The 23,617-nt window shown below is 41.9% G+C and overlaps 1 protein-coding gene across 3 annotated transcripts in view; it reads left to right on the top strand.

Annotated features, from left to right (window-relative positions):
- Positions 1 to 675: 675 nt before the first annotated feature.
- Positions 676 to 23,617, top strand: part of CYP20A1 (cytochrome P450 family 20 subfamily A member 1) — a 59,135-nt gene continuing 36,193 nt past the window's right edge. The window contains exons 1-4 of one of the 3 annotated variants that reach the window (XM_082688908.1): positions 676 to 832; positions 9,225 to 9,274; positions 10,225 to 10,391; positions 13,394 to 13,536. In XM_082688908.1, coding sequence (XP_082545034.1) covers positions 761 to 832; positions 9,225 to 9,274; positions 10,225 to 10,391; positions 13,394 to 13,536 — 432 coding nt within the window. In that variant the 5' untranslated portion in view covers positions 676 to 760. Of the gene's footprint in view, positions 1,582 to 9,224; positions 9,275 to 10,224; positions 10,392 to 13,393; positions 13,537 to 20,194; positions 20,219 to 23,617 lie in introns of those variants that run through there. The other 2 variants (XM_082688909.1, XM_082688910.1) reach the window with 2 other exon arrangements.

Here is a 23,617-nt window from a genome sequence, read left to right as displayed (position 1 = left end):
TAGTATTTCCACTGTTTTACAGGAAGGAGATGGAACCTTCGAAATCCCAATTTACTGCAGCTCTAGCGTGAGGACCCCGTCCCTGAGCAGTCCGGGGCTCCACTCCCGAGGAAGCGTCTGGGAGCCCCACCAGGAGCGCTTCACAGAAGTTCCTTCGCGGAACAAGGAGCCTCCACCAGAGCTGGCCTCGGACACTCCCCAGTCCGGGTTCGCTTGGGTCGGCGGTTCTCACGGACGACCACAGCTTTGTTCCAGAACACACACGCCCTCGCTCCGGGAGTCCGAGCCTGTAGGTCTGGGATAAGGTAGAGAGATCAGCGTTTCTAGCAAATTCCCCGGGGGCGGCTGTGGGTGCTGGTGCTCCGGGGGCCGCAGCGTGAGAATCTCCGGTTTACGGGTTTTCATTTAAACCACGGGGACAAGTGTTGGTCGGGGCAGAGCGAGAGTAACCGCAAACGTGCGTGAGGAGCCGGGACTCGGCTTTCCCGAGCGGTTCGACCCCCAAGGCCTGGGCGTGCCCCGAAGCCGCGGCGGCCGTCCCCTCCGCCCGGGGGTGCGGCCCCAGCCCCGGCCGCCCGCCCTCGGCGCTCCATTGCTCTCCCCGTCGGCCCCGCCCGGCCCGGCCCCGCCCCCGGCGACCCATTGGCTCGCCGGTCTCGCCGGGCGCCTCCGCCCACACGCCCATTCGGCGCCGCGGGCCAGGCCGAGGCGCTGCTGCCCGAGCGCGGGATCCGAGACGTGGCTCCCGGGCGGAAGAACCATGTTGGACTTCGCGATCTTCGCCGTTACCTTCCTGCTGGCGTTGGTGGCCGCGGTGCTCTACCTCTACCCGGTAACCGCCGTCGGGGCCTCGGGGGCTCTGGCCGCCGCCCCAGCCTCTGTGTTTTCCCGCGTCCACGTCGCTCTGCCCACGGCGGGCCGCAGGGGGCGGGCCCGAGGGGAGGGTTCCCGCTGCCTCTCCCGCTCCGCTCCGCTCCGGCTCCGCGCGGGGGCAGCTCCCGGGCCAGGGACGCTCCGCGGGCGCGCGGGCAGCGCGGAGAGGCAGAGGCGAGCGGCGTGGGCGGCCCCACGGCCCCTCCGGCGCCGAGAGGTCCAGAGCGCGTGGCCGCTGGGGTTCTCAGGCCCGGCCCCCGGGGCCTGCCTCCCTGCCCCCGGGGCCTGCCTCCCTGCTCCCGGAGTCGCCCCGCCGCGGTTACCGTCCGCGCGAGAAGTACTCGGGTGGCTTTTCGGCGGTAACTCTGCCCAACCCAAATCACGTTTTCCAGTGCGTCTGCGAGGCAACTGGAGGACGCTCCACTCCTTGGTCCTTCCCCGAGGATTCTCCCAGCATTTTGTGCAGCGGCTGCCTTTGCCGTCCATCTTTCCCGCCGTAACGACTGAAACCCGAAGTCCTCAAGGCCCGGGCCGGGCTTGCTCTTTGCAGGGCCGCGGCGGCCGGCGGAGCCGGGCCGTGAGCGTTACGGTGGGTTAGTGCGTGAGTCCGACGGAGCGGCCGCGCCTCGGCTCCGAGTCTCGTCCCAGCCTCTTTCTCGGCTTGCCTTTGTGGGCCGCCGAGAGTGATTCTGAGAACGAAAGGAGCCGGTAGGGGAGCCGTCATCTCTTTTTTTTTTGTTTGTTTGTTTGTTTGTTTTAAGATTATATTTATTTATTTGACAGGCAGAGATCACAAGTAGGCAGAGAGGCAGGCAGAGAGAGAGGAGGAAGCAGGCTCCCTGCTGAGCAGAGAGCCGGATGCGGGGCTCGATCCCACGACCCTGGACCCTGGGACCATGACCTGATCCGAAGGCAGAGGCTTTAACCCACTGAGCCACCCAGGCGCCCCGGAGCCGTCAAACAAAACAAGGGGGTGTTTTTGTGGAAAAAGTTGTAAAGCTGCCGAGCACGCCTCGCTGATAATGACCGAACACCTTCAGTGTTCCCTCCAGAGCCGGCACACGGATCAGGCTGGAATATTGCAACTACACAATCCGGAACATCCAGGGCCTTTTTTTGTCCCCCCCCCCCCCCCGCCCCGGCCCTTCCTGAGAAACTAAGCCTTTCATTGCTCCAGATCTTGAGTTAGTGATAATCTATGAATGACACTGTCCTTTGATTCGTTAATAGAAAACAACACTGTTTATTTCAGCCAAATACGTGTGCCAAGTAGGGTTCCGTGTGCTGGGGCTGCAGCAGTGAACAGCCAGGCAGGAAATTCTTGACTCACGGAATGCCTATTCGGGTGAGAGGAAATAGATAAACAGAAAACACACACAGTATTTTTAAAAATTAGCATATGATGTATTATTAGCCCCAAGGGCACAGGTCTGTGAATCGCCAGGTTGACACACTTCACAGCACTCACCATAGCACATACCCTCCCCACACAGATAGTGTTTTAGTGTTAAGTATTATGGAGCAAAGTAAGGTTGGTGACAGGTAGGGTTGTTTCCAGAAGGCATCTGGAAGCGTCGGTCAGTTTCAAGTGCAAAGGTCAGTTTTTTGTTTGTTTTTTTTTAATTTTATTTATTTATCAGAGGGGGGGGGAGAGCAAGCACAGGCAGACAGAGGCAGAGGGAGAAGCAGGCTCCCTGCTGAGCAAGGAGCCCGATGTGGGACTCCATCCCAGGACGCTGGGATCATGACCTGAGCCGAAGGCAGCTGCTTAAACAACTGAGCCACCCAGGCGTCCCCGCTCAGTTGTTTTTTAAGGAAACTTTGTAGTGTTTTCCACAGTGGCCACACTAGCTTTCATTCCCACCAGCAGTGCCAGAGGGTGCCTTTTTCTCCACATCCTTGCCAACACTTCTTTCTTGTGTAGAACTACACTGTGATTTAGTTATTGCACTCCTGGATATTTACCCCCCAAAAGCAAAAACACTAGTTAAGAGGATACACGCGCCTCTATTCTGTAACAGCATTATTTATAATAGCCGATTTATGGACGCATCACAGGTGTCCATCGGTAGATGAGTAGATAAAGCTATGTATATACACACAATGAAATATTATTCAGCCATAAAAAAGAACGGACTCTTGCCCTTTGCAATGACCTGGCTGGAGCTAGAGAGTATAATGCTAAGTGGAGTAAGTCAGAAAAAGACAAATACCATATGGTTTCTCTCATAGGTGGCATTTAGGAAACAAAATAAATGAACAAAGGGGGGAAAAAAGATAAACCAAGAAAGAATTTTTTTTAAATTAATTTATTTATTTGAGAGAGAGACAGTGAGAGAGAGCATGAGCGAGGAGAAGGTCAGGGAGAAGCAGACTCCCCATGGAGCTGGGAGCCCGATGCGGGACTCGATCCCGGGACTCCAGGATCATGACCTGAAGGCAGTCGTCCAACCAACTGAGCCACCCAGGCATCCCAAGAAAGAGACTTTTAACTATGGAGAACGGATGGATACCAGAAAGGGAGGTGGGCGGGGAGGAGTCAGATAGGTGATGGGGATGAAGGATTACAGTGGTGATGAGCACCAGGTGTTACATAGAAGTGTTGTCACTGTATGGTCCCCCGGAAGCTAATACTACACTGTATGTTAATTATAGTGGAATTAAAAGAAAAAGTAGGATGGTCAAGAGATAAGGAGAACTTTGAGCGGAGACCTGAAGGGGATGAGGGAACAAGGCTTTTCGCTATCTGGGAAAGCATTCCAGACGAAGAGAATAGCAAATGCACATCTTCAGGGGGAACCAAACTAGTATTTTACAGGAAAACAAGAGTACTAGTGTGGCTGGAGTGGAGTGAGGGAGAGACTAGTCTGTTAGAATGATGGGGAGGAAGGGCAGATTTTTGTTGCAGGCTAGTTTATGGACTTGGCTTTTATTCTGAGAGAAGCGCTGGCGGGTTTCAACAGAAGAGTGACATTTTAAATGTAAGGGAATTGAAATTTCGTTTTACTGTTAAATTAAAAAAAAAAATCATTTTGACTGCTATGTTAAGAAGAGACTTAGAGGCCTGGGGCAAATGGACTGATTTTAGTCCTTAGGGAGTCAGTGTTGTTGCTGCTTATTTAAATACAGTTCACTGTACAATACAGTGCTGGTGTACTCTGCTTTCCAGATGCCTTCTTCCTCAGCCGCCAGGAGGGGTGGGCACCGAGCGGTGACTTAATTTGGTTCATCAGTGGCTGCTCAATTGAAGAACTGGGATTTCATTTTTTTTTTTCCAAAGATTTTATTTATTTATTTGACTGACAGAGATCACAAGTAGGCAGAGAGAGAGAGAGAGGAGGAAGCAGGCTCCTCGCTGAGCAGAGAGCCCGATATGGGGCTCGATCCCAGGACTCTGGGATCATGACCTGAGCCGAAGGTAGAGGCTTAACCCACTGAGCCACCCAGGTGCCCCTGATGCCCTGTCTTAAACCTGAATTGATGTGTGGTGGGAGCAGCTGATTATTTTAAGATATTTTCATGATTCTTTTTTTTTTAAACTCCCCTCCCCCATTTTTGTATATGTAATGGTGAAACATCCTCTAATGTTTTAACAAGGAAGGAGAGAGAAGGACCTTAATTTCTTTCTTTCTTTTTTTTTTTTTTAATTTATTTGACAGAGAGACACAGTGAGAGAGGGACTCAAGCAAGGGGAGTGGGAGAGAGAGAAGCAGGCTTCCTTCCCACTGAGCAGGGAGCCCAATGTGCCAGAGCCAAAGGCAGCCGCTTAATGGCTGAGCCACCCATGCGCCTCAGGACCTTAATTTCTGAGTGGAGAAATCTCCCTCTGTGGAAAAGTGGATCAAAACTATTATCAAGGGGCATCTGGGTGGCTCGGTGGTTAAAGCCTCTGCCTTCGGCTCGGGTCGTGATCCCAGGGTCCTGGGATCAAGCCCCGAATTGGGCTCTCTGCTCAGCAGGGAGCCTGCTTCCCTTCCTCTCTCTCTGCCTGCTTCTCTGCCTACTTGTGAACTCTGTCAAATAAATAAATAAAATCCTTTTTAAAAAAAAATATTATCAAAAGTTTGCCTGTGTTATTGCACCTGACTTTAAGATCTAAAAAAAAAGGGTTTTTTTTTTTTGCCACGTTGTGCCTCTCCTCCTGGAACTGTAAGTGAACACAGTGCTAGTACCTGTTTAAACTGTGAAATGGATATTGTTACAGAGAATACACCAGAGGCTTTCTCACTGTTAAGCAAATAATGCCCTTGTGAATGTATGCTCTGTGGAGAAACCTCTGTAGCTTTACCTGCTGACGCTGTCTCTCTTATTGAAGAATAAATTTTGGCTGCCCCCCGCCAATTCTAATGTATGACCATGGGAATGACCATGGGAATGTTGCTGAGCTAGGTACGTGAGTAGAGGAGAGATGGATCTGGGAAGAGGATAAACTTCTGTAGGAACAGGAGTCTGCGGGATGAGGGAGGACCTGGGGATGGTGGTCTTGGCCTTCATTGGTGTCTAATATCAATAAGGAAAAGGTCATAATAGCATTCTGGGTCGTCTCAAGACACATGGCAGTGGTGAGGTTATGAATTGGGGGGATGGAAGTTTTGCTGGGTCTTGTCTGGGTACATGCCAGTTTGGGGATCCCTCTTATCAATTTAGCCATCTGGCAGATGTGAATGTTGTAAAGGGTAGGAGAGCATTTTACCTGGAATTCTGGGGTTCATGCTTCATTAAAAAATTTTTTTTAAATTTATTTATTTGACAGACAGAGATCACAGGCAGAGAGAGAGGGGGAAGCAGGTTCCCCACTGAGCAGAGAGCCCGATGTCAGGCTCGATCCCAGGACCCTGGGATCATGACCCGAGCCAAAGGCAGAGGCTTTTACCCACTGAGCCACCCAGGTGCCCCTCATGCTTCATTTTTTTTTTTTTTTTAAGATTTTTTATTTATTTACTTGAGAGAGAGACAGTGAGAGAGAGCATGAATGAGGAGAAGGTCAGAGAGAGAAGCAGACTCCCCATGGAGCTGGGAGCCCGATGCGGGACTCGATCCCGGGACTCCAGGATCATGACCTGAGCCGAAGGCAGTCGTCCAACCAACTGAGCCACCCAGGCGTCCCCCTCATGCCTCATTTTTGCTGATGAAGTGTAGAGGTTGCTACAGGAGCCATTTTATCCACAGTATATACAGACTTCTAAGGCTCCTTCTTCCAGTTGGCTGGAGTTGTAGAAGCCAGTATTAGACTTGTTGGGGAGGGATTGTACTAGTATTTCCACACTGTTAGAGTTTATTCACTCTTGCCTATCAGTAGTTTTTTTCCAAATATTTCAACATTTCCACATATTTAAACATTTCTGTCATAACGCCACTTTGTGAAGTTGTCCAGATATTCAAAGACATCAGTTGCGTTTTCTTTCCCGTGAAGATACCCGTTCTGGAGCTTTCCATCATCCTTTCCCAGTTGGTATTGGTTACAGTCTCTTTCAGTTCAGCTGTTGTCCTTTTACTATCATAGTGGATATTCTCTTCACCTGTGTTCTATAACCTATTTCCTATATGCCCCACGTTTCTTTCTTCTTTCACTTCCTTTATGTGCTGCAGTTCATAATTTTCCAGAAGCTTCCTAAAGACATGTGCATGGAAAATACATCTTATGAGACCTAGCTTGTTTGAAAATCTTTCTGTTCAAGTTATACTCTTCAATACTAGTTTGGCTTCGTATAAAATTCTGGGTTCGAAATAATTTGCCCTTAGAATTATAGGGGCTGTTTCCCCCCGCCCCCAGCCTGTATCTCCTGAGTCTGAAGTCTTGAAGTCTCCTTCTAGAAGGACAGTGATCACAGGAATGGAGAAAGACATCTAAGGTGTCTAAGGGATCTGTACACCAGCTTTTCAAGAATTGTTAGAGTCTATGTCTTGCCTTGTGTCTTACCCTGTCTTTTAGTTACTGAAAACAAATCTGATTGCTTCTTGTAGGAGTTCTCCTTTTTCCTCTGCAGACCCCCAGAAGAGACCTCTACAATGTCTGTTAGTCACTTCTCCAACAGCTTAACACTTTCAGAAAATGTGTTGAATTGTTCTACTCCCATTCTCTTTATCCTCGTTTTCTCCTATTTAATTTTTTCGCTTTCATTTAGTGGGATTTCAGGAAGAAGAGATAGTTGATGAATGTTATCAATCTGTCATGTTTGAAGACAAATCAAGAAACGTGTTTTGTCATTAGTAATTTTAGCCTGGAAAAAAAAGGTAGGGTTTTTTTTTTTTTTTTTCTACTACTGACTTTATATCTTTCTGATTATGGATTTCTTTCCATCCTTTTCCCTTCTATTTATATTAAACTTGACAAGGTTCTATCATTGATGAGACTGTGGGACAAAATACAGTGTGGATTTAACTGTTATCAGTTAAAGACAAGTTACACATACTGGTATCTAGATAGCATTCTTGTAGTATTTAGCGGAAAGAGTAAAACTCTTCAATTAATACCAGTCAATCTAGTATTTCTCTTTTGGCATACCTACCCCAAAGGAGGAAAAAAGTAAAGTCGTACAAAGATTTTTCTAGAACTACTTATATTAATGAAAAAAACAAAAGAAAGAAAAGAAACTGTCAGAAGTTTAGTAGCAGTGTAGTAGGAAATTGATTAAGCAATTTCAGCTACATGATGGTACATAGTTTAGCCTTTAAATGTTCAAGTATCTTGAATCGCCTGGGTGTAGCCATTGGTTAAGTGTCTGACTCTTCGTTTTGGCTCAGGTCATGATCTCAGGGTTGTGAGATGGAGCTCCACATCAGGCTGCCTGATCAGTGTAGAGTCTGCTTGAGACTCTCTCCTGCCCTCTTCTCCTTTGTGCGCATGCATGCGGTGCCCCCTCTTTCTCTCTCAAATAAATCTTAAAAAAAAAAAAAAATGTTGAATCACTATGTTGTACACCTGAAACTAATGTAACACTGTATGTTAACGATACTGGAATTAAAATTTAAAAAAATAAATATTTTCCTTTCATTAAAATATTTGTAAAAAGTGTTCAAATAAAGAAACACTGTTCATTTACTTTTATAATGTTAAGTAGGTAGAAAAGGGCAGAATGTCAGATAGGTAAACTCTGATTAGTATTAATCAAAATCACTGACAAAATTCAGAATTGATTCTGGAGTAAATATTTTAGGTTATTGTTTCTGTAAATATTTATTTAAAATTATTTTGTAAAATATCTTACAATTATAAGAATAATATGACTGTTGGGGCGCCTGGGTGGCTCAGTCATTAAGCATCTGCCTTCGGCTCGGGTCGTGATCCCAGCGTCCTGAGATCGAGCCCCGCATCGCCCCACATCGGGCTCCCTGCTCAGTGGGGAACCTGCTTCTCCTTCTCTCACTCCCCCTGCTTGTGTTCCCTCTCTCGCTGTGTCTCTCTCTCAGATAAATAAATAAAATATTCAAAAAAATGTTTTAAAAAAAGAGAATAATATGACTGTCATAAAATTACATAAAAAATAACACTGATCCCAAACAAAGCAACTGTAAACCCGGTACAAAATTGTAAAATACTAAAATTCCCCAAACTTTCCCCCAGTTCATTTCTTAGAGGTTGTTACTTGAACAATTTGCTGTAAATTATTTTGTTAACTTGTTTGTATGCCACACACCTCACTGACTATCTGACCCTCACAGTAATGGCTACATTAAAGCAAAAGATGAAGATCATATTGTATTTTGGTAAATTCTTAAACTAGAAAAAGAACTGTTTTAGGAAGGAGTCTGTTGTAAGCATGGCTTTTTTTTTTTAAACTAAGACAGATGGGATCATATATAGACTCAGGAAAACAATTTTTAAAAGTGCTTAATTATGTATTTGTTGATTAGAATGGACATTAAATTTTTCAAACTTGTTAATTTAATTGACACAGGAAGGGTATTAAGATTATTCTTTTAGGGCCATCTGGGTGGCTCAGTGTGTTAAAACCTCTGCCTTTGGCTCAGGTCATGGTCCCAGGGTTCTGGGATCGATCCCCGCATCAGGCTCTCTGCTCAGTGGGGAGGCTGCTTCCTCCTCTCTCTCTCTCTCTCTCTCTCTCTGCCTGCCTCTCTGCCTACTTGTGATCTCTGTCTGTCAAAGAAATAAATTAAAAAAAAAATCTTTAAAACAAAAAGATTATTCTTTTAAATACACACCCATTTTTTGTATTTTAATATAGAAAGAATTCTTGAGATTCAGCCAAGATGGAAAGCCATCACTTAAGGTCCTGCGGATGTCTTGGCAAAACATCTGACTTATGGGATATATGGTTATATATCATATACTAAATTATGTATTAAATACCAAATCATTATACTGAACTATTTCTTAATTTCTCCTTAAGGCTTCTAGACAAGCTGCAGGAATCCCGGGGATTACTCCAACTGAAGAGAAGTGAGTAGTTACTTTTCTGGGAAATCAATAGAGTTAACTCTTAATTTTTGGTATCAAAACTAAAACCTATTTTTATTTTTATTTTTTATTTTTTTTTAAAGATTTTATTTATTTATTTGACAGAGAAATCACAAGTAGATGGAGAGGCAGGCAGAGAGAGAGAGGAAAGCAGGCTCTCTGCTGAGCAGAGAGCCCGACGCGGGACTCGATCCCAGGACTCTGAGATCATGACCTGAGCCGAAGGCAGCGGCTTAACCCACTGAGCCACCCAGGCGCCCTAAAACCTATTTTTAGATTACACAGTTTATTTAATTCCTTTGTGTACTCTAAATTTATCGCTGGGCATACAACCTGAACTTTATTAATAGAAAGGAGGACTGTATAAATCAAAAACTTTAATTGCTTTTGGGGTTTCTGGCTGGTTCAGTCAGTAGAGCATCCAGCTCTTGATCTCAGGGTCATGAGTTCGAGCCCCATGTTGCATGTAGAGGTTACTTATTAATTAATTAATTAATTAATTAGAAAATGGTTAAAACACAAATCTTAAAAAATATTTTTTCACTTTCTCTAGCCAGAGAGTATTAAAAATAGAAAGATAAGATAGAAGGTAAGAAGAAAAGAATGCCATAGCTGGTTGATGATTTAAATTAGCCTAGGATGATGTTCATTGCTTTCTCAGAATGAGATGTTGCAGAAATTGGGTCATTTTCTATTGTCTGAGCAGATGTTCCTTGTGTATCTTTACTTGGCTTCAACTGTTACAAATTCTCAAAATATCAGACAAATCCAGATCTAAATATGTCCAAGCAGCTTGGTAATTTGCATTTCATGCACCTCTGCTCTCATCTATTGACACAGTTAATTCAGAGTCAACTATTGTTTTTCTGGCTTTTCCCAGTTAAACTTCTTATTTTTCCAAGTTGTTTTGTCAAATGTTGCTCTTTTCTCAGGGATGGTAATCTTCCAGATATTGTGAATAGTGGAAGTTTGCACGAGTTCCTGGTTAATTTGCATGAGAGATACGGGCCTGTGGTCTCCTTCTGGTTTGGCAGGCGCCTTGTGGTTAGTTTGGGCACCGTTGACGTACTGAAGCAGCATATCAACCCCAATAAGACATGTAAGTTTAATCTGATTGGTTGATCCTTATCTCTTAAGAATAAACATCTGTAAATGAAGGGTAAGAAGAGATAACATTTATTGACTGCTTTATATTATGTGCTAGGCATTATGCTAAGGTCCTTATCTCATTTAAGGCAAAGTACTGTAAAATAATTATTTTTTTCCTTCAATTTATAGGTATATGCAGTAGAATCCCAATGTAAATTCCAACAGGATTTTTTTTTTTAAAATAGTTCCAGGGTGCTTCTGTAGGAAACATCTAGAAAAGAATATTAATGAGGGGAATACTTATACTATCAGGCAGAGCAATGTGCTATAAACTTAGATTAATTTAAAGAATCTTGTAAGACTAGACAGATTGATGAAATAGAGTAGGTAGTCCAGTAGATAAACCAAGGATACATGATAAAGAGAGCATTTTATGGTTTGGGAAAACTGGTTAGTTATTGGGGAAAAATAAATCTGCATCCCTGCCTTACTCTTTACATCAAAATGAATTCCAGGCAATTAAAATGTGAAGTCCTGAAAGTATTAGGAGTATTAAATTGGGGTTGGGTGTTGATAAACCTTTTCTTACCATAACATGAAATCTAGGACATCAAGCACAAGACAGGTAAAGCTGTCTGCATAAAAATGAGAAATTTCAGTACAAAAGAATACCTTAAAAAAGGATGTAAAAGAGAGAGGTGAGTGTTGGCCACATATTACTACACATGCTGTGTAATAATTGGCTACTGTATTTCTCTAAAATAAAAGATGCCATGAAGAAGTTTAAAAGAGATATGGGGAAACTATTTACCACCCATTATATATAAAGTAAATAAAAACTAGTGAGAAAATAAAAATAAAATGCAGTTGTAGAAAAATGGGCAAAAACAAGGTAATTAAGAAAGAAGAAATAAAAATGGCCAGTAAGCAAATGAAGATTTCAGATTCACTAATAATTAGTGGGATGCAAATAAAAATGAGAGTTTTACCTATCTGAATGGAATAGATGAAAAATATTGGCAAAACTCATTGTTGATGAGGGGATGGAGAAACACTGAATATAATTATTTTATAAACTTGGGAGAGGACATTGATAGGATCTTTGGCTTAGCAGTGATACCATAAGGAAGTTATAAATTGATATTCATGTAAATAATATAAATTACATAAATATAAATATTCATGTAAATAATATAAATTGATATTCATGTAAATGAGAAAAGATGTATTAGTATTATTTACAATAAAAATTTGAGAAAGAACCTAGATGTTCATCAACAGATAAATGGATAAAGAAGATAGATGTGGTGTGTATATGTGTGTGTGTGTGTATATATATATATACACACATACAATGGAATACTATGCAGCCATAAAAAGAAATGAAATTTTGCCATTTGCAATGATGTGGATGGAACTAGAGGGTATCATGCTAAGTGAAATAAGTCAATCAGAGAAAGACAATTATCATATGATCTCACTGATACAAGGAATTTGAGAGGCAGAGCAGGGGGGATGTAGGGGGTAGGGAGGGAAAAAAATGAAACAATATGTAATCAGAAGGGAGACAAACCATAAGAGACTCTCAATCTCACAAAATAAACTGAGGGTTGCTGGGGGGTGGCGGGAGGGATAGGGTCGCTGGGTTATAGACATTGGGGAGGGCATGTGCTGTGGTGAGTGCTGTGAGTAGTATAAGACTGATGATTCACAGACCTGTACCCCTGAAGCAAACAAGACATTATATATTAATTAAAAAATTTTTGAAGCAAACTTAGATGTTTTTCTTTTTCCTTCTTTTTTTTTTTTTTTTAAAGATTTTACTTTTTTGACAGAGAACAAGCAGGGAGAACAGGAGAGGGAGAAGCAGGCTCCCCACCAAGCAGGGAGCCTGATGTGGGGCTAGATCCCAGGACTCTGGGATCATGACCCAAGGTGAAGGTAGATGCTTAACCAACTGAGCCACCCAGGCACTCCTAAACATTTTTCAGTGGCTGAATAAAAAAACATATTCAGGCTTTAATATGATGACATAAATTTATTTTATTTTGTTCACCAATATCTGTTATAGCCTACTATATGCCAACACTGGTTATAAGCCATTTATACATATTATCTCATTTAATCCTTAGAACAACCCAATGAAATAGATATTAGTGAAAATGGAGATACAAAGAGGGTAAGTCATTGACGCAAGGTTGCTCAGCTAATTAGTGATGGAGCTAGGACTCGAAGGTAGGCAGTGTGGTCTGAGTTTGTGCTCTTCATCATCAAGTTTTCTACACATGAGTGAAACCAGACACGGTCTCTGCTTCTGTGGGGTTCATAGTGTAATTGGAGGAGTAGGGGAGGCATGTAAACATTATTTAAATGACCACACTAATGACCTGGTAGTGCTCTGAAAGAAGGGCTTGTATTCTTTACAAAATCTGACGTGTTTTGTCTGTCTCTGTTAAGTAATGTTAACAGCTATAAAAAACAATCTTGAAAATGTTCAGTGGAATCTCTGTGGCGAAATTTAGATGAATTTTATATTCTTTTTATTTTACTGTTTTAATTGTTTATAATGACAATGTATTTTTTGTATGAAAACAATATAGTCATTAAAGAAATACTTAAAAATTAAGTGAAGAAGGAAAACGTTTCTGAACTCAGCTAAATAATTTTAACCATAATATATGACCATTACAACAATTTTCCTTTAACATCAGTGGAATGAGCTTTTAATAAAGTCAAAGATACTGTTTTCATGTAGGTAGAAAACTTATGTTAAGTATTAATGATTTATAGTAGAATTGCCAGTCAGGATATGGTATTCTTGCCAATTCTTACTGCCTCTTGAACTGTTCATATCTAGGAAAGATATGAGAGGAGTTGGGAAAAAGTTGCCATGCTGTCCGCTGCCGCCCTGCCTCCCTGATGTGTTTGTTTTACTGCTGGAGTTTTTATTGTTACAGTTTTGTTTTCTGAGTCACTACTTTGACGCACAAATGTTTAATTTGTCTGTTTCAGCGGACCCTTTTGAAACCATGCTTAAGTCATTATTAAGGTATCACTCTGGTGTTGCAAATGTAAGTGAAAACCACACAAGGAAAAAATTATATGAAAGTGGTGTGACTAAGTCTCTGCAGAGTAATTTTGCTCTCCTGCTTAAGGTAAGGTGATAAGAAATTTGGCCCAGAATTCTACAATACAGATAATAGTATATTTTTGACTATTAGTGTGTCTCCCCTTGGTACTTTTTTCCTTGTCTCTCTCTCTTTATTTATTTTTAAAGATTTATTTGTTTATTTGAGTGGGAGAGAGAGAGAGAATGAGCATGCATGGCAAGGGGAGAGGCAGCAGGAGAGGGAGAGTCTCAAGCAGACTCCCTGCTGAGCGTGGGTTTCCCCTGCCAAGCTTGATCGGACAACCCTGAGCTCATGACCTGAGCCTAAGTCAAGACTCAGATCCTCAACTGACTGAGCCAGCCAGGCCCCCCTCTTACTTGTCTCTCCAAGGTGATTTTTATTCTTCTGAAATTCTGAAACAAAACAAACAACAGAAATCTAAACACCTGTACTCCTGTGTAAGTTGGAGTGATATGATTACTGGGCATTTGCATATACAAACTGAGTCATACTGGGAGAGGGACCTGACTTTTTTTAAGACGTTCCACTAATGGGACACCTGGGTGGCTCAGTGGGTTAAGCCTCTGCCTTCAGCTCAGTCATGATCTCAGGGTCCTGGAATCAAATCCCACATCAGGCTCTCTGCTCAGTGGGGAGCCTGCTCCCCACCCCCACGTGCCTCTCTGCCTACTTGTGCTTGCTCTCTTTCTCTCTCTCTGTCAAAGAAAGAAAGAAAGTTCGTTCCACAAATGATATACAAAGTTTGAGAACAATACTAATCCATACTATTTTCCTTTTGACCCTAAAGATCCTTAGCTGAGCCCTGTGTGCTACCTGACAGTTCTCTGTGTCCCAGTAGGACTGTTCCAGATCTTCACCCTTACTCTAGTATTGCCAGTCCTGACGACCTCTTTGCTTGCCTCCAGCTTCGCTGAGACCAGAGTCCCTTACCTGTAAGCTCCCCCAGTATCCTGTTTCCCCACCAACAAACTCTATCCATCTCAATCTTTTGTTCTTACCTCTCATTTTAAATCTTAAAGAATCCTTTCTTCTGTTCAAAACTCTATCCATTTGTGGAATTATTAATAAATGGTTGCGGTAGAAAACATGGAAAGTCGAACTTTCAAGAAATCGTCCATAATTTCACTGTAGATGTATGTGTGGAAAACTTCATACTGTACGTACAATTTTATAAAACATCTCATGGGGCACCTGGGTGGCTCATTTGCTTAAGCATCTGACTCCTGATTTCTGCCAAGCAGAGAGCCTGATGCGGGGCTCGATCCGAGGAACCTGGGTTCATGACCCGAGCCGAAGGCAGAGGCTTTAACCCACTGAGCCACCCAGGCGCCCCAAGAGTCTGTTTCTTTGGTGCTTAGTGGCTCAGTCAGTTGAATGTCTGCCTTCAGCTCAGGTTGTGGTCCTGGGGTCCTAGGATCGAACCCCATATTGGGCTCCCTGCTCAACCAGGAGCCTGCTTCTCCCTCTCCCTCTGCCATTCCCCCTGCTTGTGCTCTGTCAAATAAATAAATAAGTCTGTTTCTTGGTTTACCTCTCTTTTTTCTTCCCCCTCTTTGTTCGTTTATTTTGTGTCTTAAATTCCATAAATGAGTTAAATCGTGTAGTATTTGTTTTTCTCTGATTTATTTTGCTTATCATAATACTGTCTAGATCCATCCATGTGGTTGCAAATGGCAAGATTTCATTCTTTTTTTTATGGCTAAGTGATACTTCATTGTGCATATATATATGTATGTATGTGTATGTCTGTATGTACACACACGTACACACACACGCACACATACCATCTTACCCATTCATCAACCAGTGGACGCTTGGGCTGTTTCCATAATTCAGCTATTATAAATAATGTTCCTATAAACATCAGGAATGTATGTATTCCTGTGAATTCGTGCTTTTGTATTCTTTGGATAAATACCTGTAGTACGATTGCTGGATTGTTGGGTACAAAACTTCTATAACTTTTTTTTTTTTTAAGATTTTATTTATTTATTTGACAGAGATCACAGGTAGGCAGAGAGGCAGTCAGAGTGAGAGGGGGAAGCAGGCTCCCTGCCGAGCAGAGAGCCCAATGCGGGGCTTGATCCCGGGACCCTGGGATCATGACCTGAGCTGAAGGCAGAGGCCCTAACCCACTGAGCCACCCAGGCACTCCCAAAACTTCTATAACTTTAATGATATTATAAGGGACAAAACCATTATTTTGACAGTTTTAAAATAAGTGTAAGATGATGTGAACATACTTGAAATTTATATTGCTGACAGCCAAGGGCCTATATTCACAATTAAAAAAAATGCTAAATTTCAATTAGAGGTTAGTAAAAAAGATTTTTCTCCCTCATTCAAGTTCATGAACTCCTGCATTCTAGGCATAGACACTTTGGTATCTGTGGACTTGAGGTTCAAAACCCTTGAAAAAAAATATATATATATATTTTAAAGATTTTATTTATTTATTTGACAGAAAAAAATTACAAGTAGGCAGAGAGGCAGGCAGAGAGAGAGAGAGGAGTAAGCAGGCTCCCTGCTGAGCGGAGAGCCCGATGCGGGACTCGATCCCAGGACCCTGAGATCATGACCTGAGCCGAAGGCAGCGGCTTAACCCACTGAGCTACCCAGGCGCCCGAAAATATATATTTTCAAAATGCATTTCATTTTTTTAAATTTTTTAATTTTTTTAAAAGATTTTATTTATTTATTTGACAGACTGAGATCACAAGTAGGCAGAGAGGCAGGCAGAGAGAGCGGGGGAAGCAGGCTCCCTGCCTAGCAAAGAGCCTGACGCGGGCTCGATCCCAGGACCCTGGGATTATGACCTGAGGCGAAGGCAGAGGCTTTAACCCACTGAGCCACTCAGGCACCCCTCAAAATGCATTTCTTATTTTATTTCTCCCTTGATCAAAAACCTCCACTGGCCTCCCTTTGCTCTTGGAATGAACTCTTGAATATTGAAAATAGTTTTATTTATTTATTTTTTTAAAAAAGATTTTATTCATTCATTTGAGAGAGACAGAGACATAGAGAGCACAAGCAACGGCAGAAGCAGACTCCCAGCTGAGCCAGGAGCCCAACACCAACTCAATCCCAGGATCTGGAGATCATGACCTGAGCGAAAAGCAGACACTCAACCATCTGAGCCACTCGGGTGCCCGTATTTAATGCAGTTTTAAAGACCATTTATGAGGGACGCCTGGGTGGCTCAGTTGGTTAAGCAGCTGCCTTCGGCTCAGGTCATGATCCCAGCGTCCTGGGATCGAGTCCCACATCAGGCTCCTTGCTCGGCGGGGAGCCTGCTTCTCCCTCTGCCTCTGCCTGCCATTCTGTCTGCCTGTGCTCGCTCTCTCCCCCTCTCTCTCTCTGATAAATAAATAAAATCTTTAAAAAAAAAAAAAAGACCATTTATGATTTAGCTTGCCTACTTTTCCAGCCTCATTTCCCATTCTCCTTTGTGCTTGCTTATATTCTAGCCACACTGGTTTTCTTTTAGTTCTATTCCTTCTTCTCTCCCATCTCAAGGCCTCTGTATATCCTGTTCCCATTGCTTGGATTGTCAGGTCTAAGCACCCACACCCAGTAGATGCATGTTCATCTTTCAGCTCTTAGTTTGAATGTCACTTCCCCAGGGAAGCTGTCTCTGATCACTCCACTGTCCCTAGATCGGTCTTCTTTTAGCTGCTGTCATGACAGTCTGTACTTACCTTTACAACACTTGCCAATTTGTTAATTACGTTTTGGGTAATTCTTTGAATGTCTGTGTCCTAAAGTGTATGCTCCATGGAGGGAGAGTCTATTTCAATTATGTCTGTATATCTGGCTCTTGGTGTAGAATAGACCCTCAGTAAAAATGAGTCTAGCTCTTTTTTTTTTTTTTTTTTCAAGAAACATTTTTCTCATCTAGCCTGGCTAACTCCTCCTCTAGTCCCCGGTATAGTGATGTACCCTTCTCTGTGCACCTTCTCTAAATTACAGTGACAATCTGTATATACTTACTGATTTTCTTATCTCTCTCCCTTCTTCGATTGTGCTGTCTACTTTTTTCTAATGTGTGTGCTTCACAGGAAGTTACTTATTTTGTCCTATGTTTAATGAAGCTCATTGGAAAGAGCATTATTTTATAGTGTGAAGGTGAATCTTGGCCAAGAAGCTTTGAATCTTGCTTCTGCCATTTAGTGTCTGCATGATTATGTGTTACTTAGCTTTTTTGTGAGCTTTCATTTCCTCGTCTTTTTTTTTTTTTTTAAGATTTTATTTATTTGACAAAGAGAGATCACAAGTAGGCAGAGAAGCAGGCAGAGAGAGAGGAAGGGAAGCAGGCTCCCTGCTGAGCAGAGAGCCCGATGCGGGGCTCGATCCCAGGACCCTAGGATCATGTCCTGAGCCGAAGGCAGAGGCTTAACCCACTGAGCCACCCACGCACCCCCCATTTCCTCATCTTAACGACATTTACTACATTACAAATTTGCTGTGGGGATTATGTGAGACAATGATGTAAAATACCTAACAACAGGTTTTAGGACACAATAACTTCTCAAGAAATACCTCTCCTTCCCCACACCCCCCAGAAGTGGATTTTCCTGCCATTTGTTTCCTGATCATCATCCTCCCCCAATTCTTCTGTTCTTGCTTTTCCTGCTTCTCTGAAACACTTCCTTTTTAATGTTTCCTACTTGCATAACACATTCCCTCTTTCATGTGTGAGTTGTTTTTGTTTGTTTTTGTTTTTGTTTTTGTTTAGTAAGCTCTGTGCCCAATGTGGGGCTTGAACTCAGAACCCCAGGATCAAGTCACATGCTCTGCCAACAGCCAGGTGCCCCTCATGCAGGGTTTTTATAGTTGATGGGCCTATAGCTGTCTCATTTAGAGGGTTACATAGAAGACTTTTCTGACTTTTCTGTTCTGAAGAGTTAAATCCACATTCACTCCCAAGAGCATAAACACACCCCACTTCTTTTTTCCCCCCACTTATTCTTGCATTACATAAAATAAATAATTTTTAAAATCATGGGAAATTTAAAGGAACAGTTATAGAATAGTATAATGACAATCCATATTCTTCTCATCAAATTTTAACAGTTACCAATAATTTGGTAACTCCGTCTTACTTTATCTCTTACTTTATCTCTTACTTTATCTCTGCCCCTACTTACCTCCCTTATCTTCTCTCTAGAGTATTTTAAAGCAAATTCCAAACATCATAGTAATAAGGACATGCTCTTTAAATGGCCTAGCAGTGTAACTTTTTTGAGTTATAGAATGCCTAATAGTTAAGAGGATGTGTTATTGACTCTTAGCCACTTTTTAAAAATAGCATTTGATAAATGCTTAACGCCATTTTTTCCTTATCAGAGGTCTATTTGAAACTCATACTTCCTATTCAAGGCTTGAGACTGGCTTGCTGAGTTTACTGGAAGCCTTAATTAATACATTGGCTCCTCTCTACAGTTTTCCTCCTAAAAACAAGGCCTTTTACCATGGCTGGATATTGATTAGTCTCTTTGCTTCAAGCCCTTAAGTCTGCGGGGCCATCAGGAGACAGAACACCAAATCCCCAGCTCATTACTATCACTCCCATCTGGTGTCTCAAGGTTCTGTGCTGACTGTGTTCACGGCATGGTCTCAGCCTCTCGGACTGACTTCTCGGACTGACTTCTCGGCTTGTCATGACTCTTCTGTCCTCCCTCATTGTCCTCCCCGGAAGCAGTTATATTGCCTTTGTCTAAGCATTCGCCAGTCAGAATCTTCCTTTCTGTTCTGTTTAAACACCTAACATTTGTCAGTAAACAACATCTTTTTGTATTTAATTGTATTTACTATCTCCAAGGAGTTTCGCTTATTTCTCTTTGCCTTGCTTTCATTGATAGGGCTGCCTTTTTCTTTTTAGTAATATTTACTGTTAAAAGCCTTAATTACTCTTTTATTCTCCTCTTCAAACTAAGTTTTTCTAACTTTTTTTTTTAAAGATTTTGGTTTTATTTATTTGACAGACAGAGAGCACAAGTAGAGAGAGAGGCAGTCAGAGAGAGGAGGAAGCAGGCCCCCTGCCGAGCAGAGGGCCCGATGCAGGGCTCCATCCCAGGACCCTGGGATCATGACCGGAGCTGAAGGCAGAGGCTTTAACCCACTGAGCCACCCAGGGGCCCCAGTTTTTCTAACTTTTTAATCTTCTATCATAGGCTCCATTTCCCAGGCTTTCACTCTTTTGTGTTGTTGCTCTGTACTCCAGATTTTTCTCTTCCTGTCTAATTAAAGGCGAATCAAGATAGAAAATTATTTCCCAATTTTCATGTTTCTTCCATCACATTTTAAAATTTTGGTCCATCGATCGGGTCCAAATGTAAGAAATGTGTTTTGGGTTCATATTGTCAACCCCATGGTACAAGCCAGTTACTCAGCTTAGGCATTAGTGAGAAGTGCCGCTAAATGTTTACTTGGGAAGTAAGTGATTGAACAGTGCAGCTGTCAGAGCACCGTCCTCCTCCCTACCGAGAGACTCTGCTACCAGAGTCACCACCCCAAAATAAGTTGTATACTTCATGTTGACATAATAAAACTTTTGCCTTTGTTTTTGTTGTTGTTGTTGTTCAGATCCGAGTTCTGTGTTCTGATTCTTCTCTAATCCTCTCAAACCTCATCCTCTGACTTCTGGCTCCTTCCTGTCCTGACCGTCTCTGCTCCAAGGCTGTGCGTAAAGCTCCACTTTTATTCTGTGAGTGTGACTTCTCTCTTCCCTATGCTAATACCGCATATTCTCCTGTTACTTTTGGGGGGAAATTCTGATTTAACAAGTATTTTTGGATTTTAGTACTTAGGACTGTTGTCCAGAATCCTCTTAATTGACAGCTCGTAATAGTTAATAGTGAAAATTACTGAGTGTGTTGGTTTAATTGCTTGTATGAACTCATTAAAGCCTCACAACTTAGAAGTAGGTATTGTTATTTGCCACTTTAAAAAGTGGTTAAATTATTTAGTCCAGTGTCATATAACTAGTAAAGAGTAGGACCAGGATACCATCCCAGTCTGGCACATTGTTTCTCTAGCTTGGTTCTGCGGCCCCGTGATGTAATTTTGCTTGGCTAGTTTTTTTCCTTCCTTTTTTCAAAATCTTTTTTAAGCTTGTGGTCACAGTAATACCCTAGCGTAAGTTGGAGTTGAAAATATTTGCTTCTCGGAAATTCTAGTAAGTTTACGATAATTCCCTAAAGATTTTTTTATGAAAAGCAAGTTTGTATTCTTTCTGAACAACTGATACATACCTTAAAATCTTATCTGTTGAATTGTAAGTCTGCCTCCAGGTACACTTATATCTCAAACCTTATTTCTCTGTAATATAATTAATTTTATGTTAGTTGAAATTGGCTTGGTATTTTAATATGAACATCCTGAAGATGTCTAAATTATATTGTATCCTATGACATGTGATAAGATTAATAGCATACATTTTCCAGTTCTTTATACTTCGTATATCATAGATAGTCTTTATAGCTTATATATCATGTAAATATAGTTGGTGAAGGAACAGTCTAGCCTAGACACATTCCTCTCATTCAGCCACTGGGTAGTTCTGTCTTTCATGTAAATGCACATCTGCCACACATGAAAGAATTGGAAGGGATTGTCTAAAAAAAGCAGTCTGTTAGGAATGAAAGGATTTATCATAGAATTAGACATTGCTACCAATGATAAGTCAGTAAGGAACACTGAACTCTCAAATGAAGCTCATCAACAGGTAGTTAGAATTTTCATCTACCATAAACCGGTCAGGATTCACAAACTAAAAGAGATTCACGCAATCCTCTAGCACATGTACTAGGTATATGTGCCTAGAGAAAAATCCTGCCTGAGACTTTTATATTTTCATTGTTTTGTAGAGGACTGTACAAAACAAGTAGATGTAGCCATGGGTATATCACTGTGCAGTTATGTGATGCAAGTGACGGTACTGGTAACAAAATTTTTATGGCCAAAAAAAAAAGGGAAAAAGAAAAAAAGACTTTACCAGCACTTAATCTGTTAGTTATATAATCAGCAGTGATCTGTGGGAAAATAGTCACAGTTCAAATCTCTGGTAAGTAACCCATTGTCTTAATAGGCTAGAAGATACCATTTGGGTCCCAAATTTGGTGTTCAGAAATACCATCTACAGCTTTTTTTCCTGTAATGTGTAATGTCTCATTTAAGAAGGCTCACCAGAAAACTGTTTGACTACCTATCACTCAAAACTAAGGAAAGATGCACCCTGGATTTCATTTAAAAACCAGCTATGTACAGAAGCTTTTACACACTATTAAGAAATATAGGGGCGCCTTGGTGGCTCAGTGGGTTAAGCCTCTGCCTTCGGCTCAGGTCATGGTCTCAGGGTCCTGGGATCAAGCCCCGCATCGGGCTCTCTGCTCGGTGGGGAGCCTGCTTTCCCTTCTCTCTCTGCCTGCCTCTCTGCCTACTTGTGATCTCTGTCAAATAGATAAATAAAATCCTTTTTAAAAAAAAAAGAAAAGAAAAGAAAAAGAAATATAAGCTCCAAAAGAAAAATGGCTAAAAAAGTGAACATGCAGTTCACTCAAGAAAACATGTAAATGGCCTTTATGGTTACTGCTTTTTGTGTCCTGTGTAAGGTATGTTTTTTTATCCTAATTGTCATGAAGATAGTTTTGTTTTGAGACTTGTTCTGAGACGTGTTCTGAGAATCCTCTTTCTTCTATTGTACTGTAATGTTACCTTTATCATAAACTAGGTGATTGTGTACGTCACTTGATTTATGTGAAGTTACCTTCACGTGTAATGAAAACTTCCAGTCCATGAATGTGGAAGAGTACCCTTCCACTTACTTTGGTCTTTAGTTTTTCTTAATAATTTTTTTTTCTTTTCAGTGTATAGGTCTTGTACATCTTTATGAAATTTACTTCTAGATACTTAGTGGGGTTTTGATGCCATCATGAATGGTAATGTTTTTAAATTTCATTTTTTGTTTTTGCTGATGTATATAATTGATTTTTGCATATTGACCTGTTAGTCATTCACCTTGCTAAATTTCTTTATTAACTCTAATGGTTTAACCTAGTGTCTGAGATTAATGGACAGTTTATTTCTTTTCCAATTCTAATGCCTTTTCTTCTTTTCTTGTTTTATTGCCAGACATTCTGTGACATTTTTAATGTCTTTAGGCTCTGGAGTACCTTCCCCAAGAAAAACTTGGTTAGTGTTTCTAGAGGTCTTTATCCTAGTGGGTCCAATCAGAAGAGAGAAAGCACACAATTACTTAAATAGGGAAAGTTCAATATAAAGAATTATTAAGTACAACAGGGGATTGGAGTAGTGAGAGGTTGGCTGGTCAGAAGTGATGAGAACTCTAAAGGATATGGGAATAGCAGGTAGAAGGAGCAGTCATTGATTCTAGGGCTGAGAGGGCCCACGAGAGATCCCATGTGGGACTGAGCTGGATCCAGACTGTTGGAGAGGGCAAAGCTTTGGATGGCAACTCTTGAAATCAGATTCTTTATCATCCTCAGAGTTTATTGTGGGGTATTGCTGCTTGCTTATTGAGTGTCTTTCCTGAACTGTTTTTGTAAGGTCTGTATTCTCTTATGTGGCCACTGAAGTGTCTTCGGTTAGCCTCATGGTCAGCTGGCGTTTTGACAGATTTAATCTTAAACACTTGACAAAAGAAAAGTAAAAAGAGGGGCGCCTGAGTGGCTCAGTGGGTTAAGCCATTACCTTCAGCTCAGGTCATGATCCCAGGGTCCTGGGATCGAGTCCCACATTGGGCTCTCGGCTCAGCGGGGAGCCTGCTTCCCTCTCCCTTTCTCTCTGCCTGCCTCTCTGCCTACTTGTGATCTCTGTCAAATAAATAAATAAATAAATAAATAACCTTTTAAAAAAGGAAAAGAGAAGTAAAAAGAAAAAATTCTCTTCTAATATTTGTAGATTGGCTTTGCCTTTGGGCCTTCCTTTAACACTTATCTGGGCCTTTTATAAATCGACTTTTTACTTCCTACTTGATTGGAGCCAGAGGACCTGTCATATGTGAAAGTTGAGTCTTCTCAGGCCTTCAAGCATGTGTCCTGCTGGGATGTGTATGGCTTTCTTAATCCCCTGGTATAGACAGAAA

The sequence above is a fragment of the Mustela nivalis genome, assembly GCF_964662115.1.
Source record: "Mustela nivalis genome assembly, chromosome: 11".
Lineage (NCBI taxonomy): Eukaryota > Metazoa > Chordata > Mammalia > Carnivora > Mustelidae > Mustela > Mustela nivalis.
This window is presented reverse-complemented; position numbering and strand designations above follow the sequence as displayed.